At 33.8% G+C, this 20,223-nt stretch overlaps 2 protein-coding genes across 2 annotated transcripts; one reads left to right on the forward strand and one right to left on the reverse strand.

Moving 5' to 3' along the window:
- Positions 1 to 511: 511 nt before the first annotated feature.
- Positions 512 to 9,745, reverse strand: LOC121392501 (receptor-type tyrosine-protein phosphatase eta-like). Its single transcript, XM_041523689.1, is given in 13 exon segments — positions 512 to 613; positions 2,586 to 2,677; positions 2,680 to 2,719; positions 2,815 to 2,919; positions 2,921 to 2,986; positions 3,403 to 3,439; positions 3,631 to 3,715; positions 5,134 to 5,202; positions 5,630 to 5,707; positions 6,155 to 6,215; positions 7,106 to 7,302; positions 8,203 to 8,655; positions 9,595 to 9,745. Coding segments are annotated over 13 exon segments (1,536 nt in total).
- A 5,589-nt stretch (positions 9,746 to 15,334) lies between these two features.
- Positions 15,335 to 19,740, forward strand: LOC121392500 (60S ribosomal protein L10a-like; the record flags this gene model as incomplete). Its single annotated transcript, XM_041523688.1, is given in 6 exon segments — positions 15,335 to 15,342; positions 18,725 to 18,877; positions 19,094 to 19,191; positions 19,194 to 19,242; positions 19,357 to 19,528; positions 19,576 to 19,740. Coding segments are annotated over 6 exon segments (645 nt in total), but the record flags the coding sequence as incomplete, so codon positions are not given.
- Between the last annotated feature and the right edge of the window lie 483 nt (positions 19,741 to 20,223).

A 20,223-nucleotide genomic window follows, 5' to 3' on the forward strand; every position in this document is an offset into this window, starting at 1 on the left:
AATCAGTGATATAATTTATTACCATTAAACAATTATATTTATTAATTAATATGATGAAATAATGTTGATAATGATAGTTTTAGAATCGACTTTCATCATAAGCTTCTCCCTGATGATGCCTCTTCACTTAACAAGTCACCAAACATATCACTTTGTTGAGAAATACCTGGTGAACTGACACCTACTATATAATGGGAAAGAAAACCAAGAAAGACAATATTATACTATAAATACAACACTCATAATATCTATAATTTAGTACTGAGGTATATAATATTTTTGTGTTACTCACACAAAAATAAGTATAAAAAATAAAATTTTATCTTACTATTTGCATAAATAGTACTGAAAGAAGAGAGATTTTACTTGCACTAAAACTGGATCTTGACTCGCAGATTTCCAACATTGCTTTATGTATAAATACATCTGAGGCCTATAGCAATATATATGAGCAATTGTGATATGTCATTTGTGTCTACCTCTGTTTGGATCATGTGATTACGATGTTGTCTCATTTCACAAGATAAACCAAAAATATCAATCCAATCGTGATCTTGATGTGTTGTAGTAGACTACCCAAAGCAATAAATGTTCCTGTACTCCAACACCAGCACTAGTAACAAAAAGGACTTGGTATGTCAACAAAATAGGTTATCTGTACTTGGTAAGGAATTAGTAGTCATTGAATTAGACCCTCACACATCAACAAAGAGGAGGGTCTAGCTCAAAAGACTATCAGCAACTCATTTAACAATATTTATTATTTTACATCAGATGGAATAAGCACTAATAACTAGTCCCTGTACAAACTTTATTTAAAGCATCATTTGTGTCTCATTGGTCAGATTCTATTTGATAAACTTGTTTACAATTTGTCCATTGTGACTTATTTGTTGTCATACCATGTGGTCAACAATTTGTTCTGCTTGAAACAACTATAGATTGTATAACATTGCTATATAGACACAATAATTTGATATTTCCTGTTAATTACTGGGTGTTATTTACATAGTACAAGTAGTTGTGGTAATCTATGGCTTTGAAGTAGCCAGAGGATTGCCCAACCAACCACAAGGGCTTTATGCTGCAGGCAGAAAGTTATTTGTGGCTTGACACGTAGAAGTTTAAAAGAGGCTTTCATAGGTTTCAAGGATATTGAATATACAACACTAGTAATTTGTGGTTGCAGCATTGTCTGTGATGTCAGTGATGATTCCTAAGCATGCTATAGGTTGTACATAAAGTGTTATGCAGCTTTATGCTGTGTGATTACAGGTTGGAAATAAACTTCAGAAATAGTTATTGAAAAAGTACATTTTAAATCAACTATGCTACTGTCTGTATAATGTTTATCAACTTGTATGAGTTGATAATACAAGATTAAAGTTAAATAACACAAACTCTTGATTTCTGAAGTGGTCATTCACCAGAATTGCAATTATTTTTTGCTTTTATCATTGACAATTTAGTCTATTAATATTGCCAATATTAACTTTTTCCCTTGAAAGTTCAATACCACCAGACCATTTAGGGTTAGACTTATGCACAATAATTATAGTACATAATGTAAAAGGTTATTTCACAGATCGGTGAGTACATACAAGTCTTGTGAGTCTTAGTAATATTGTCCATGAATTATAATTATGCCAATAAAGATCTTGCACAGAGTTCACATGTATATTTTGATAAGAACAATATTGAAAGACACAAACTCTGGCAGTAATAACGCAAGTTTCAAATAGAGTTACAAGTTGAACTGAAGCTACCCACAGTCTACATAATCTTCCAAAGAAACTCTGTTGTCAATAATGTTTATTATATTTAGTCATGCCCACGAAACTACTTAAAGATCAGTTCAGTGTTTACATACTACCAGTAATGATACAGTGGATTTTGAAGTTTTATGGTATCTTGTCACAAGGTCTGATATTGCTGATATCAAAGCGATGGTCATATAATATATATCATAGCTTAAAGAACATCATCAGGAAAGTTTTTATTGGCATTTGAGCTCAGCTCAGAAGGTAGCTATTGTCTGTATTATAATGTCTCTTTGACACCTTTGATGTTCTGATGATGTAACTAGCCACAAATGCAAATACTAGCCTATTGAATATCCAATATCATTATACATATGGAACAAATATGACTACAATGCTAGAGTGAAACTAATATGTAGGACACACAATAATAACTGTTTAGTTGTATTCTTGTCATACCTGCAATGACAGCTATAGGCCCATGTAGAGGTTGAACTATTTCATGAACTGCTCTAACAAAGTCTAAGGCAGCTGTGGCTTGCTCAGGAACACCGTGGTCTGGCCAAGATACGAACTGATAATGATGAATAATACGACTACGCTTCTCCTAAATACAAAAAGATTGACATTGTTTTATAGAGACACTTGTTACCTTGCTGAGTTTTGAACTTTCTTATAATCCAATCAGAGAATTCTTTCTTCACTTAACATATCAACACTAATCTCACCATATACTTCAGGCTGAGATCCAGGCCAGTATCGATGGCATTTGGTCTGAGGATAAAGATAAATAAAAACTAGTTTAATTAAAAGGGGCATCCTTACTCGTCCTCTTTCTACCAATTGAGTCAACATCACAACAATATAACAGTTCTGTTCCCAAATCATTCTCCAAAAATCATCAAATGTTGATGGAAGGGTCCTTGAGTAGCAATGTATGCACGACGCATACGATAACCCTAAAATGGTATTACAAGAAAAGTAACCATTTGTGTTTCAACATCGCTATTAATTCTATCATATAATTCTATTATTATTGAGAATATAGTATTACTGGTATATAGTTAGCATTGATATAATCAGAGCCTGGATCATCATCAATACTATCCAGTTTGACTCGAGAGTGGTCATAGGCTAAAATATTGGTGTATCGATTTTTTTTTAGCTCTATTTTCTGGCATCAGTGAAGCATCTTTAGAATGGTCCAGACCAACACCTGAAACTTTCTAATGTAGATAGGTACTAGCAATAAATAATTAAGTAAATTGTATAAAACTTGCCTCATATTCTTCTGAAAACTTGAAACCAGAGTCAGAGAGCATATCCGTAACATAGCCATTTAGATCACGAAGATAAATTTTACGAGAATTGGGTGTGGCTTTCACCGAAGTACTCTGTAAAATTTTAAAATGTGTAAGACCCATAAATAAAGAATAATCATATCTCTCTCTTTCCCTCTCCCTCTCTCTCTCTCCCTCCCTCCCTCTCTCTGAAACAACATAACTTTAATTTACTAATGCCAATGTCTTTTATTGTATTAAGACTTACTCTAACAGTTGAGGGATTAACATGTTTGTTCTCTGAGAGAGGAACTATAGATGGATCAGTTGATGACAAAGCAGTAGTATTAGTTAAGTAGCACCTTCTCTTTTAATATTAGCTCTTCTGTACCATTTGATCTGAAATGAATATATTAAGACATTGATAACCCCTCAATTACAAGTTGTTAAAATATACAAGTAACATAATTATACGTATATATTTCTGAAGACGTCTAAAGATGTACTATTAACAGACCCTATCAGCCTATCAGCTTTTAAAGGACATCCTCTGTATGTTACTATACTTATAATAAACGATTTGACTTTACGCAGCAAATGAGTACTTCTGTTTCTTTTTTCTTTTGATAATACAGATCACTACAACTACTATAACAACAATTATAACAATTAGCACTATTAAGACATGACTACAGCAATAATGACAGCAGGATTAGTAGCAGTGGGGTGTTTGTGTGGGATCTAGAAATAATAAAAAACATGTTTGATACAAGTTATATGGCAAATGACAGGTCATAGCCTTACCAGTGCTGATAGGACCAGAGTATTCACTCTCAGAAAAGAGATCACCACTAGTATATGCTCTATACTTGAACTGATATTGTGTATCTGGTTCAAGAGGACCATTGCAAATCAATTGGTCTGGACGACAATTAGAGTCTGTGCCAATTGTTTGAGATATTTCCATTCCACCCTATATGTATACAAATTGAATAATTAATATACATATCTTTCAATGACTTGCTCACATTAGACTGTCTGGTGACAAGTCCTCTTCGTCTCAAATTAGATATAGACTCTTCAATAGCTTGCCAGGGTGGAGCAGCACTCCTAGTTGAGCACGGTTACTATTATAACCATGTATCAATGGTATCATTAGTGGAATCGTATAATTTGACAACAATTATGACACGTTCAATATCACCATTTGCATTTAGTGCAGGTGGAATAGTGAATGCAATACGTATGGTTGTCTCTGTAGAGACATCATCAGTTCCAGATGAAGTTGGAATCGTAGCATCAGAGGGTACAGGAGGTGCTATAATAGAGAGAGATCACATGTCAAAACTGAACCAAGAGCTTTAAACATAATAGTCAGTACCACACAAAGTATGTATATTGACATAGTCAGTATTACACTAACATGTACATTGAAATGGTCAGTACCACTCTAAGCACAAACATTGAAACACTATATTAACTTTGACAAACAATTTTGATACACAAACTTGGAGAGTATTATTTTAGAATACTTACGTGGACCAGTTGGTAGTTGTACACGTTGTCCTATTCCTGATGTCCCATTACCTACTCTAGTAAAAGCAGTTACCTAAAGTATCACATAGGAGAGAGAGAGAGAGAGAGAGAGAGAGAGAGAGAGAGAGAGAAAGTGAAATCATTTCAAAAAACACACCAGACGTCTTACATTGACTGAATAATAGGAGTCAGAGACAAGACCAGTGAGGTTGTAGGAACGCAGTATAGGATTTGTAATAGTGACAGATAAGTTCTTGTTAAGGCCATCAAAGTTCTATTATAAGAAATACTAGATCATCACTTCAATTGTATATACAAAGTGCACTATTAAAATCCACAACTCGACTACATTTAAAATATACTACTTACTCTGCTGTCACCATCTTTATATCCATAATAAAAAATGTAATAACCAATGATAATACCATTAGGTGACTCAGGCTCTCTCCAAAACACCCCTAGACTGCTAGAACCAACTTGGTATACAGTGACATTAGGAGCTGAGGGTACTGAAGGGTGTGACAGTCACATGACTACTAATTATACTCATAACTTACATCCTTCTAATGTCATACCAGACACAACACCAGAGTATGGTCCAATACCAGCACTTGTTGCAGCTGCAACTGATACATTAAAAACAGCAAATTGAGGAAGATCTATGAAAAGAGAACTCCATCAATGGCTGCTAACTATACATTGGATATTATAATCTATACATGTCTTGCATATAGTAGCTATCTAGTATAATAAATGTTTGTTAGTCCTATGGTTGTTTTATAGTATAATGCCTATAGTCTCTTACCATTAGCTATATACCATGTACTGGTAACATTAATGAGGTCTTTGAACTGATCTAAAGTGTCAGATATATTAATCAAATAATATGTAATGATTCCATTGCGTTCTAAGTAAGGTGGTAATGCCCAATTAATTCTGGCTTGAAGAGAACTCAGTATAGTAATATTGATATTACTAGGGGGGCCATTTGGTGCTATAATGAAAGGGAGAGTATAATAATATGGTATGAAATAATTTATTGAGTTTAATTACCTGCTGTTAATGTTGCGATTGAAATTGGATTGGGTGTATCTGCTTGTGGGTTGGGTCCAATGCTGGTTGCTATGGTGACTGTAAATGAATAATATACATACTCTTCAAGACCATTAATTAACATAAATTCTTTAGACAATGGACCTAGAGAGAGAGAGAGAGAGAGAGAGAGAGAGAGAGAGAGAGAGAGAGAGAGAGAGAGAGAGAGAGAGAGAGAGAGAGAGAGAGAGTTATTGTTCTTTACTATTGTACAATACTAACTTGTAGCACTTCGAGGGTCTCTGTTATTGGTAAAATTAGCAGCATTCAAAGTAGCCATACCACTGAGATCAGGAACAATATTAGAATCATCAGTGAAATATTCAATTGTATAGTAAGTCAGGAGACCATTCCAATTAGATCGAGCAGGTGGTGTCCAGCTAACATTAACTGTAGTTGAATCATAAGGTATAACATCAACGTCTAACACACCAGCACTAGGTACTAATAAGAAACATATCATTATATCAAATAAATATAACTCACCATCTTCGCTAGTCATCCCTGTTGCCATAGCCACTTCACCTAGACCCTTATCATTATTAGCCTGTATAGTAACATTATAACCAGCAAACTCATAAAGATTGTCTAAGATCACACTGTACACTGAACATTGAACTATCATTGTATCATTATGTTGACCAAGATATGCCTGATACAAAGGTTGAAGATTATACTGTATGTAGTATGATTCTATCATTCCATTAGGTGATTGAGGTATAAACCAAGATACACTGAGAGCTGTTGCATTTACAGTTGTATTGATAGATTGACTGGTGGTCCAGATGCTGTAATACATTCATTATTAATTTGTCTGTATGATCAACAATAAATTAACTTACGAGCTGAATCTGTTCTGACTGTAATATAGACTGCAGGACCTGTTCCAACACTAGTGTAAGCAGCTACTGATATATTATACTGCGTATAAATCATTAGTCCAGTAATGTTAATAAAGGTCTCTGATGTACTAGTATTATTAACTATTGATCCACTTGTGTAACTGATGTTATACCCAAGAATGATACCATTACGATCTTGAACATTAGGTAAGGACCATGAGATGTATAAACTTGTTGATGATGAATTACTACCAGTTAGATTAAGAGGAATACCACTAGGTGCTATGAATAAAACAAATGTTATATACTGACAAATCAATCACTATATTGACTTACCAGCTTCATCAGTTAGTATTCTACCAGTTGATGCTAATGGTCCTCTACCTCCTGCAGTCACAGCTCTCAAATTAAATGTATAGTTAGTGAACTCGTTTAAATATTCTATAGTGATATTCGTCACATTGTATTCATCAGATGATCTTATGAATTTTACTGGTAGACTAATGTTAATAGTCATTGAGTCATTGCTGTATTCTAGTAGGTATGTAGTGATCTCTCCATTTGGGACAGAAGGTCTAGTCCATTCTAGTCTGACACTAGAAGATGATAAAACAGTGGCAACAAAGTTTTGAGGTGGACCATCAGGAGCTGCTTCATCTGTTTTTGCTGAATCATTATTACTGGGTTCACTCTCACCACCTCCAGTGCTAGCTGTGACATAACACTCATACTCTGTGAATGGACTTCGACCTGTTATTGTCACTTCAGTTATATCTGGACCTGTTGTATTTACTAGAATAAAATTGTTTGGAGAATTTGGTATTTGTTCAGAGTAGAATTGTGTAGTTGATGTACGACAAAATACAGTATAGTTAGCTAGTACTCCATTTAGAGTTGTTGGCTCCACCCAAGTAGCTCGAATTTCAGTTGAAGAAGAAACAGTCAAAGAAAAATTTCTTGGTGAGGTAGGAGCTAACAAAAATATAAAGCATTATATTAAGAAAAAGTAAGTTATAATACTTACAATCTTCATCTGTTCTTATTCTTAGTGTTTCACTTGGTGTTCCTGGCCCTTTGTCTGTAAATGCTAACACTACTATATCATACTCCTCATATATCTCTAGACCAGTGATATTTACTGATGTATCATAAATACGAGCAGTGCTAATTGTCATGTCAGTCTCCAGTCTTGTATACATTACCACATAGCCTTCATCAGGTCCATTGAAACTACTAGGTTGTAACCAACTCACTTTAACTGAAGTACTGGTTATGTTCATGTAGGTTAAACTTAAAGGAGAACTGGGCACTATGAAATAACAACAGACTTCATTATTATACTAAGATATGACATACCTGAAGAATCTGTTCTGACTGTAATATAGACTGTAGGACCTGTTCCAGCACTAGTGTAAGCAGCTACTGATATATTATACTGTGTATAAATCATTAGTCCAGTAATGTTAATAAAGGTCTCTGATGTACTAGTATTATTAACTATTGATCCACTTGTGTAACTGATGTTATACCCAAGAATGATACCATTACGATCTTGAAAACTAGGTAATAACCATGAGATGTATAAACTTGTTGATGATGAATTACTACCAGTTAGATTAAGAGGAATACCACTAGGTGCTATGAATAAAACAAATGTTATATACTGACAAGTCAATCACTATATTGACTTACCAGCTTCATCAGTTAGTACTTTATCAGATGCTAATGGTCCACTACCTCCTGCAGTCACAGCTCTCAAACTAAATGTATAGTTAGTGAACTCGTTCAAATATTCTATAGTGATATTGGTCACATTGTATTCATCAGATGACATTATGAAGTCTACTGGTAGACTAATGTTAATAGTCATTGAGTCATTGCTGTATTCCAGTAGGTATTTAGTGATCTCTCCATTTGGAACAGAAGGTCTAGTCCATTCCAGTCTAACACTAGAAGATGATAAAACAGTGGCAACAAAGTTTTGAGGTGGACCATCAGGAGCTGCTTCATCTGTTTTTGCTGAATCATTATTACTGGGTTCACTCTCACCACCTCCAGTGCTAGCTGTGACATAACACTCATACTCTGTGAATGGACTTCGACCTGTTATTGTCACTTCAGTTATATCTGGACCTGTTGTATTTACTAGAATAAAATTGTTTGGAGAATTTGGTATTTGTTCAGAGTAGAATTGTGAAGCTGATGTACGACAAAATACAGTATAGTTAGCTAGTACTCCATTTAAAGTTGTTGGCTCCTCCCAAGAAGCTTGAATTTCAGTTGAAGAAGAAACAGTCAAAGAGAAATTTCTGGGTGATGTTGAAACTAAAGTTAAATAATAAAAAAATTATTTGAAAACCCATAAAATTGTTGAACTTACTATCTTGTAAAGTTTGAGATACAAGAGGTTCAGAAAACATACCCATTACTATATCAAACATGTTGTTATCATCCTCAAATAAAAAGCTGTAGGCTGCTACTGAAAAGCTGTATTGAGTGTAAGGAGATAGGTCAGTGAAATTAATTGAAAGTACATCACTTGATACATTTAGAACTAGTCCAATAGAAAGTGAAGCATTATTAAAACCACTTGGAAAGGAGGCATTAGTCAATATGTAATATCCTGCAATATCACCATGGGGATTATCGGGTTCAGACCATTGGAGTAAAACAGAACGTCTCATAACATAAGTAATAACTGATGTTGGTGGAGATGATGGTGCTGGATCAGTACGAATTGCAACTACATTTGTAAAACCTCCTGCTCCTCTGCTTGTGTAAGCTCTCACTCGAATGTCATATTCAGAGAACACTGTCAAATTAGTTAATGTAATGAAGAAAGGTTCTTGTTGAAACTGGTCTGCTGAAAAGTTCTTACTCATTGTTATGTTACTGCCTGTCACCAAAGTATATTCTACTTCATAAACAATAATGACGCCATTGGGTTCTTCAGGACTGCTCCATTGAACACTTATAGCTGTCATATTTATCTCATTGGCTAAGAAATTGCTTACTAATCCTGGTACTAGATAAAAAAGATTAAGAATTTATAAATATGACATAATAGTAAGTTATAATACTTACAATCTTCATCTGTTCTTATTCTTAGTGTTTCACTTGGTGTTCCTGACCCTTTGTCTGTAAATGCTAACACTACTATATCATACTCCTCATATATCTCTAGACCAGTGATATTTACTGATGTATCATAAATACGAGCAGTGCTGTTTGTCATACTAGTCTCCAGTCTTGTATACATTACCACATAGCCTTCATTAGGTCCATTGAAACTACTAGGTTGTGACCAACTCACTTTAACTGAAGTACTAGTTATGTTCATGTAGGTTAAACTTAAAGGAGAACTGGGCACTATGAAAATAACAACAGACTTCATTATTATACTAAGATGTGACATACCTGAAGAATCTGTTCTGACTGTAATATAGACTGTAGGACCTGTTCCAGCACTAGTGTAAGCAGCTACTGATATATTATACTGTGTATAAATCATTAGTCCAGTAATGTTAATAAAGGTCTCTGATGTACTAGTATTATTAACTATTGATCCACTTGTGTAACTGATGCTATAGCCAAGAATGATACCATTACGATCTTGAAAACTAGGTAATGACCATGAGATGTATAAACTTGTTGATGATGAATTACTACCAGTTAGATTAAGAGGAATACCACTAGGTGCTATGAATAAAACAAATGTTATATACTGACAAATCAATCACTATATTGACTTACCAGCTTCATCAGTTAGTATTCTACCAGTTGATGCTAATGGTCCACTACCTCCTGCAGTCACAGCTCTCAAATTAAATGTATAGTTAGTGAACTCGTTTAAATATTCTATAGTGATATTCGTCACATTGTATTCATCAGATAGCCTTATGAATTTTACTGGTAGACTAATGTTAATAGTCATTGAGTCATTGCTGTATTCCAGTAGGTATGTAGTGATCTCTCCATTTGGAACAGAAGGTCTAGTCCATTCCAGTCTAACACTAGAAGATGATAAAACAGTGGCAACAAAGTTTTGAGGTGGACCATCTGGAGCTGCTTCATCTGTTTTTGCTGAATCATTATTACTGGGTTCACTCTCACCACCTCCAGTGCTAGCTGTGACATAACACTCATACTCTGTGAATGGACTTCGACCTGTTATTGTCACTTCAGTTATATCTGGACCTGTTGTATTTACTAGAATAAAATTGTTTGGAGAATTTGGTATTTGTTCAGAGTAGAATTGTGAAGCTGATGTACGACAAAATACAGTATAGTTAGCTAGTACTCCATTTAGAATTGTTGGCTCCACCCAAGTAGCTTGAATTTCAGTTGAAGAAGAAACAGTCAAAGAGAAATTTCTGGGTGATGTTGAAACTAAAGATAAATAATAAAAAAATTATTTGAAAACCCATAAAATTGTTGAACTTACTATCTTGTAAAGTTTGAGATACAAGAGGTTCAGAAAACATACCCATTACTATATCAAACATGTTGTTATCATCCTCAAATAAAAAGCTGTAGGCTGCTACTGAAAAGCTGTATTGAGTGTAAGGAGATAGGTCAGTGAAATTAATTGAAAGTACATCACTTGATACATTTAAAACTAGTCCAATAGAAAGTGAAGTATTATTAAAACCACTTGGAAAGGAGGCATTAGTCAATATGTAATATCCTGCAATATCACCATGGGGATTATCAGGTTCAGACCATTGGAGTAAAATAGAACGTCTCATAACATTAGTAATAACTGATGTTGGTGGAGATGATGGTGCTGGATCAGTACGAATTGCAACTACATTTGTAAAACCTCCTGCTCCTCTGCTTGTGTAAGCTCTCACTCGAATGTCATATTCAGAGAACACTGTCAAATTAGTTAATGTAATGAAGAAAGGTTCTTGTTGAAACTGGTCTGCTGAAAAGTTCGTCCTCATTGTTATGTTACTGCCTGTCACCAAAGTATATTCTACTTCATAAACAATAATGACACCATTGGGTTCTTGAGGACTGCTCCATTGAACACTTATAGCTGTCATATTTATCTCATTGGCTAAGAAATTGCTTACTAATCCTGGTACTAGATAAAAAAGATTAAGAATTTATAAATATGACATAATAGTAAGTTATAATACTTACAATCTTCGTCTGTTCTTATTCTTAGTGTTTCACTTGGTGTTCCTGACCCTTTGTCTGTAAATGCTAACACTACTATATCATATTCCTCATATATCTCTAGATCAGTGATATTTACTGATGTATCATAAATACGAGCAGTGCTGTTTGTCACGTCAGTCTCCAGTCTTGTGTACATTACCACATAGCCTTCATTAGGTCCATTGAAACTACTAGGTTGTAACCAACTCACTTCAACTGAAGTACTGGTTATGTTCATATAGTTTAAATTTAGAGGAGAACTGGGCACTATAAAAATAAAAACAAATCTCATTATTATACTAAGATATGACATACCTGAAGAATCTGTTCTGACTGTGATATAGTCTGCAGGACCTGTTCCAACACTAGTGTAAGCAGCTACTGATATATCATACTGTGTATAAATCATTAGTCCAGTAATGTTAATAAAGGTCTCTGATGTACTAGTATTATTAACTATTGATCCACTTGTGTAACTGATGTTATACCCAAGAATGATACCATTACGATCTTGAACATTAGGTAAGGACCATGAGATGTATAAACTTGTTGATGATGAATTACTACCAGTTAGATTAAGAGGAATACCACTAGGTGCTGTCAATAAAACAAATGTTATATACTGACAAATCAATCACTATATTGACTTACCAGCTTCATCAGTTAGTACTTTATCAGATGCTAATGGTCCACTACCTCCTGCAGTCACAGCTCTCAAACTAAATGTATAGTTAGTGAACTCGTTCAAATATTCTATAGTGATATTGGTCACATTGTATTCATCAGATGACATTATGAAGTCTACTGGTAGACTAATGTTAATAGTCATTGAGTCATTGCTGTATTCCAGTAGGTATTTAGTGATCTCTCCATTTGGGACAGAAGGTCTAGTCCATTCTAGTCTGACACTAGAAGATGATAAAACAGTGGCAACAAAGTTTTGAGGTGGACCATCAGGAGCTGCTTCATCTGTTTTTGCTGAATCATTATTACTGGGTTCACTCTCACCACCTCCAGTGCTAGCTGTGACATAACACTCATACTCTGTGAATGGACTTCGACCTGTTATTGTCACTTCAGTTATATCTGGACCTGTTGTATTTACTAGAATAAAATTGTTTGAAGAATTTGGCATTTGTTCAGAGTAGAATTGTGTAGTTGATGTACGACAAAATACAGTATAGTTAGCTAGTACTCCATTTAGAGTTGTTGGCTCCACCCAAGTAGCTCGAATTTCAGTTGAAGAAGAAACAGTCAAAGAAAAATTTCTTGGTGAGGTAGGAGCTAACAAAAATATAAAGCATTATATTAAGAAAAAGTAAGTTATAATTCTTACAATCTTCATCTGTTCTAATTCTTAGTGTTTCACTTGGTGTTCCTGACCCTTTGTCTGTAAATGCTAACACTACTATATTGTACTCCTCATATATCTCTAGATCAGTGATATTTACTGATGTATCATAAATATGAGCAGTGCTGTTTGTCATGTCAGTCTCCAGTCTTGTGTACATTACCACATAGCCTCATTAGGTCCATTGAAACTACTAGGTTGTAACCAACTCACTTTAACTGAAGTACTGGTTATGTTCATATAGTTTAAATTTAGAGGAGAACTGGGCACTATAAAAATAAAAACAAATCTCATTATTATACTAAGATATGACATACCTGAAGAATCTGTTCTGACTGTGATATAGTCTGCAGGACCTGTTCCAACACTAGTGTAAGCAGCTACTGATATATCATACTGTGTATAAATCATTAGTCCAGTAATGTTAATAAAGGTCTCTGATGTACTAGTATTATTAACTATTGATCCACTTGTGTAACTGATGTTATACCCAAGAATGATACCATTACGATCTTGAAAACTAGGTAATAACCATGAGATGTATAAACTTGTTGATGATGAATTACTACCAGTTAGATTAAGAGGAATACCACTAGGTGCTATGAATAAAACAAATGTTATATACTGACAAGTCAATCACTATATTGACTTACCAGCTTCATCAGTTAGTACTTTATCAGATGCTAATGGTCCTCTACCTCCTGCAGTCACAGCTCTCAAACTAAATGTATAGTTAGTGAACTCGTTCAAATATTCTATAATGATATTGGTCACATTGTATTCATCAGATGACATTATGAAGTCTACTGGTAGACTAATGTTAATAGTCATTGAGTCATTGCTGTATTCCAGTAGGTATTAGTGATCTCTCCATTTGGAACAGAAGGTCTAGTCCATTCTAGTCTGACACTAGAAGATGATAAAACAGTGGCAACAAAGTTTTGAGGTGGACCATCAGGAGCTGCTTCATCTGTTTTTGCTGAATCATTATTACTGGGTTCACTCTCACCACCTCCAGTGCTAGCTGTGACATAACACTCATACTCTGTGAATGGACTTCGACCTGTTATTGTCACTTCAGTTATATCTGGACCTGTTGTATTTACTAGAATAAAATTGTTTGGAGAATTTGGTATTTGTTCAGAGTAGAATTGTGTAGCTGATGTACGACAAAATATAGTATAGTTAGCTAGTACTCCATTTAGAGTTGTTGGCTCCACCCAACTTGCATGTAATGAGAAAGAGTTGTTTTCAATTTGATCAACAGTAAAGTTTCTTGGAGATGTTGGTTCTAAACAACAAAGTTTATTATTTATTGATATTTGATGTATTTGTCATCTTACTTCCTTCAGGTGAAACAATCATGAACATTTCACTAGACTCTCCTTCTCCAAAATCATTAATTGGTGTTACAGTGATACTGTAATTGACATAAAATTCAAACATAGATGAAGCAGATAATGAGGACATATTAGCATATAGTTCCATCATTGTCCCATCACCAAATCTTGCAATATTAATTTTATATTGTCTGATTATACCAGCTGGATATGCGGGCTCTTCCCATGTAATGTCGAGTGTCTTTGAACTTTGCTCTGCTACTACATTGAGATTAACTACAGGACTTGAAACTAGACAAATAAAAAGATATTATATAAAATAATAATTGTGTGAATGATTATGAAAGTAAAGATGATTTCTTTTTTGTGTGTGTAATCAAAAATGCTTTCCCTTGGTATGCCTTGTGTACTATTAGGTGGTTTTAGTTATGTTTTGGACTGTGTGGTGGGTGATATAGGTAAGCTCATTTCATCAGTTCCATTTCTAGTTGTCTTGGATAGATTAAAAACATTTATTATCGATCCAAAACAACTAGAATATACTGCTTTTAGACTTCTTTTTGTGATACAATTTTATTAGTTTTTACATACATGATAAATTGTCTTTAATCATTTGTTCATTATTTTAAGTACCAGTCATATTTTACTAAACTATGTTTCAATGCTATACAAAGATACTAGCATTTAAAGAAGCAGTTCATACCTCCTTCTGTTGTCTGAGCCTGAATAGTAAGAGGTTTTGATTCCTCATGTTCATATATGCTAATCACAGAGATGTCATAGACAGAATATGGAAAGAGATCTGTTAAGTTATAAGAATATGTAACAGGATCAGTCATGCTATCAGTGACATTCAACTCAGCAATCTGTAGGTTTACCACTCCAGTTCGAGGTGTTGTACCAGATAGCTCAGTATAATTATAAGTGATGTTATACATATCAGGTTCAATATCATAAGGCAGTTCCCATGACAAGGTGAGTGATGTGTTTAACACATCAGTCACATTGAGCTGTATAATTGAAGGGGCAAACCCTATAATAAAGATGAAGAGAAAAATCATCATTTGTTGAACAACAAGCTAAGAAGTCAGAAAAGACAACAAATATACTAAAATATATATAAGGAGAACTTGTGTGTATAAGCATTCTATATGTAAATGTCCTGAAAGTAAAGATGTGTACTAATTGCACAGGAAAAAACATTAGAAGACAGTTACTTAAATGTGAATAAGTGATTTCCTTGTACATATTAATAGTAATATACATTATGCTAACCTCCTGGCACAACAGTTTCTCCTTCGCTGCTATTTCCATTTATTAATTGTATTGCCACAGTAATTATAATGCCCTCCTCAAATGTGTTGGTACTTGGTAAAATAGTAAAGCTAGTATTAGTGATAGAACTGTGTGGTAATTCCATGCCATCTGAGTCCAATAGAAAATTAGAAGGACTTGATAAACTAACAGTATAATTGTAGACACAATTCATACTCTCAAGAGGGATACAATCAAGCTGAAATGTTACAAGAACTTTAGAGAGATCATCTAATACAGTAACATTGACACAAATAGGGACAGGACAACTTGAATTCACTACAAACAAATAGTAAAATGGACTTGTAATATAATATATTATTTGTAATTTGATTAGTTACATAGTTAGTAATAAAAAACCATAAAATGTTCTAATAATTAGAGGGGCATGTCACGTTTGTAAAAATCATTAAAAGTGAATATAAAAGAAATGCCACAAAACTTCTAAGGGATTTTAAAGAAGATTAATTCATTCATTGAATGTAGAGTATTTATAATTTGTAATTTTAGCTGGTGATGACCCACCTAGACTTTGTCAACTTTGGAAAGGTGATTATTCAAACAAACAATTTGGTTGAATAAACTGCTACCTATTACTTAAGTACTACATGTATAGTCTTTTATTAGGCAATCTAATATAATATATTTAGAATAAAATATTCTATTACTTACAATCATTTCCAGACCCAGATTCCACTTCATTGCTGCATGGAGGAGGCGCTATGAAAAGAGAGTTATTAAAATATTTATAGAAAAGTAAAATCATTTTTCTTCCTCCATTACCTGTGAGAATGCATTGTCCAGAGCAATATTGTAGTTGTACGTAGCCTGTGTGTATGTAAGAGACAAATAAAAATCTAGTTCTTTGTATGATAAACAAGTTAGGAATTATAAATAAATGCTAAAAATATGTAAATATTATGTTAAAGGAATAAACAAAATAGAAGTTTATCCATATCTAAATAAGGAATACATACCACTCCCAATATACATTAATGTTGTTTTCTTTAAATAGACATAATTACAACTATGCCATAATGCATTAATTTATCATATAATTAATTTTTTTTATTGTACTGCTAATGAGCCTCAGAGAGAGGCTTGAATCTGAAGGCTACAAATTGAATGTGGCCAGATTACTATACAGTGTTATTAGAAAAAATGACACAAGCAATCAAGTACAGAGTTATACTAATGTATGTATATATATGTGTATTACATGACTGAGTCAAATACTATAGAAAGTCAATGAGGCAATAAAGATTTAAGAAGTCAAAAGAGCAAGTGATAAAATTATTTTAGTATTCTCTTCACTACATCTGTATAAAGATATAGTGAAGTGAGAATTTTTTCTATAACTTTAATTCCATTCTATACAAATATATTTTTTATTACAACAAGATGACGTTTACTACAGCCAATATATATTGTTATTGTAATACCAGCTGAAGCTACATAAGAGTTCAAGTGGGCAGACAGGCTTAAGTGATACTTCATTATACTACTATTGACAGCTTATATTTCTCATATCAAAGCTATCAAGTCAGCTATTTCCTATGTATAGGTTATTATAATATGACAAAACTTATCTTGTGGCTATTCTATAAATAGTGCATTACACAGAAACACAAAAGAGGTGAACATTAGTAGCCACTAGACCTTTACATCAAAGAACAAAAGCCAACAACTCTAGTGAGACAGATAGTCTAGGTTGTACAAACATTGACATATCTATTTATGTACACACAAATTTAGCATAATATATAGCAAAACTAATATAGTTTTATAAAAACAATGGTTACCTCACAACCACAATAAAATATAGATCAGATTGAAAAAGATAATGAGTAAATTGAATTATCATTGGCTATATTTATAAACTAAATTTATAACATCAAGTATGAGTCCCATTTCAGGATCCAATGTGCACATATCAAGTGCAAAAAGTCACTATGAATATTGTGGAATATCATATTATGTTGAGTTGTTCTGTTGTGTTGTATAGTATGTACTCACTGGGAAATAACATGATTGTTAAAATTTAAAGAATTTATAAAACAAACTGTTTGTGAGTGTAAAATCATCGTAACTAACAAGACAGAATATTAATGTACTATACACGACCTACATCACTTTGAGTAGTTGATATTAACACGATAATAATATAGTCTCTGTTATTAAAGAACTAACCTATAATGAGGAGCTGAAAAATCCAGAGTACCTAAGTGTAGGAGGAAACAATGAAATATGTATTACCATAATATGATATGACATAGCTAGTTGGCATGCTAACTGTATAAATTACAAGAGGAGTTAGTTTTTTGTACAAATTATTTACATTTGGCATGTTTTACTCACAAGTACAACAACTGAACAACATAATTGAATGATATGAACTTAGTACATTAGCAATGTACACTAAAACTACTTGAGAAAAGATTATAATAGTCCTACTATTAACACATATTGTAATAGCTCCTTAGTTATTTTTAGTTCACAAAAGTTATCAAAAATAAAGGCTGCTTCTTATATTAGTTTGCTTGTATTTATTAATAGATATGTATTCTCTCCCACCTGCATCCTCCAATGTATATTGTCTGCCAACTCAGAACAGACCAGTAGCAACAGGTACTGCTATTAACTAAACAATCAACATTATAATAAAAATAATAATTTTAGTTGCATTATGGTTACTTGGTCACGTTGATGGGCAATCAAGTATTTAACAGACCAGGAAATGGCTTCACAAAACACAGTGAATATCTTTCTTCAAGCAGCCCTTTCTGGCGTAGGAGCATGCGACATAGCTCCCACTATGTTAAGAATTTATAATACACACCCTCCGCGTTGCACATGCGCAGTTCAATTCTTCCTTGTGACCTCGTGGCTGATAGTAGCAGAAAAGATTGAAGATGAGGTAAAAATCTCTTTTAATCAGTGATTTCTTTCAATAAATATTGATATCGTTCTATCGACTTATTTATTGTGTGTGTCTATTTACAACAACAGGTCATGTATGATAACTATTTTTACTTTTCTGCAGTAAAGTGTCACGTGATACTTTGTACGACTGTGTTCGTACAATGTTGGAGCATTCTCAACAAAAGAAAAGAAAATTTCTTGAGACTGTTGAACTCCAGATTGTTCTCAAAAATTATGATCCTCAAAAAGATAAACGTTTCAGTGGTACTGTGAAGTAAGTTAACACCAACCTTAGTCACATGACTGTCATGTGATTACTGGTTGGAAGGTCTGTAAAGACCGGACCAATACCCAAAGGTCTTAAAACAATTGGGGAGAGGGAGTGGCTAAATCCTTCCCTCTATTAGTTTAGTTCACAAACAATGTGGTATGTAAATATACTTTACAATATTTCGTTTCTTCTAATTTTAAGAACACTTCCATCTTATAGATTGCGTCATATTCCACGGCCCAAAATGAAGGTATGTGTATTAGGAGATGCTTCTCATTGTGATGAGGCTAAAGATGCCGGCATCCCTTGCATGGATGCTGAGCATTGAAGAAACTAAATAAAGACAAAAAAACAAGTTAAGAAATTGGGTAAGCAGTCACATTCTCTGTAAAATGTCTATATTAAAACAACCAAATAATAGTACCTGTATTTTATAAGGTGTTTCCTGTACAATATTGATTTTGATTTTTTTGTTTCTTTAGCCAAAAATATGATGCATTCCTGGCCTCTGACAGTTTGATCAAGCAAATCCCACGTCTCTTGGGACCTGGTCTGAGTAAAGCTGGCAAATTCCCCACATTAGTGACACACAGTGAAAGTCTTACTCAAAAAGTAGATGAAGTAAAAGCCACATTTAGATTTCAAATGAAGAAGGTTTGTTGTTTAGCAATCAATAACCATCACTTGTTTAATAAAACTAGGTTCTTTGCTTGGCTGTTGCTATTGGTAATGTGGGTAGGAATGAAGATGAGTTAGCCTCTAATATCACACTTGGTATCAATTTTTTGGTCTCCTTGCTGAAGAAAAATTGGCAGAATGTGCGAGCATTGTACATTAAGTCTACAATGGGTCCACCACAGCAACCTGTACTAACACACTGTTATGAAGTTATTTCCAATTTGGGGTTAAAAAAGTTTTTTTAAAACACCAGGAATAGGGGTGGTTATGATGGCAAAGTTTGAGTACAGGGCACTCACTAAAAAAGGAATGTAAAGTTGAGTTCTCACTGTGCAGCAGTTGATGACATCAATTAACTTTTTTTAGAGTAACAAAAACAGAACTCAACAAAAATGAACAAAATGACACTGAAAACTTGTGAAACAAAATTACATTTAACAAGAACAGTACATGTATTAACAAGTAGTAGTCACATGAACAATACTTGCACAGCACATGACAGTCACATGAAAACTCCAAAGTATGAAACAGACATGTACTCTACAAGAACAGACAAATACATTAACACACACACAAACTAAACAGGGTGATGAAAACTGGTTTAACGCGTTTTACATGTATGTGGAACAGGAGGCCAAACTATTCATGAAAGTACAATGATCAACACTGGT

Source organism: Gigantopelta aegis, unplaced genomic scaffold (genome assembly GCF_016097555.1).
Source record: "Gigantopelta aegis isolate Gae_Host unplaced genomic scaffold, Gae_host_genome ctg3974_pilon_pilon:::debris, whole genome shotgun sequence".
NCBI lineage: Eukaryota > Metazoa > Mollusca > Gastropoda > Neomphalida > Peltospiridae > Gigantopelta > Gigantopelta aegis.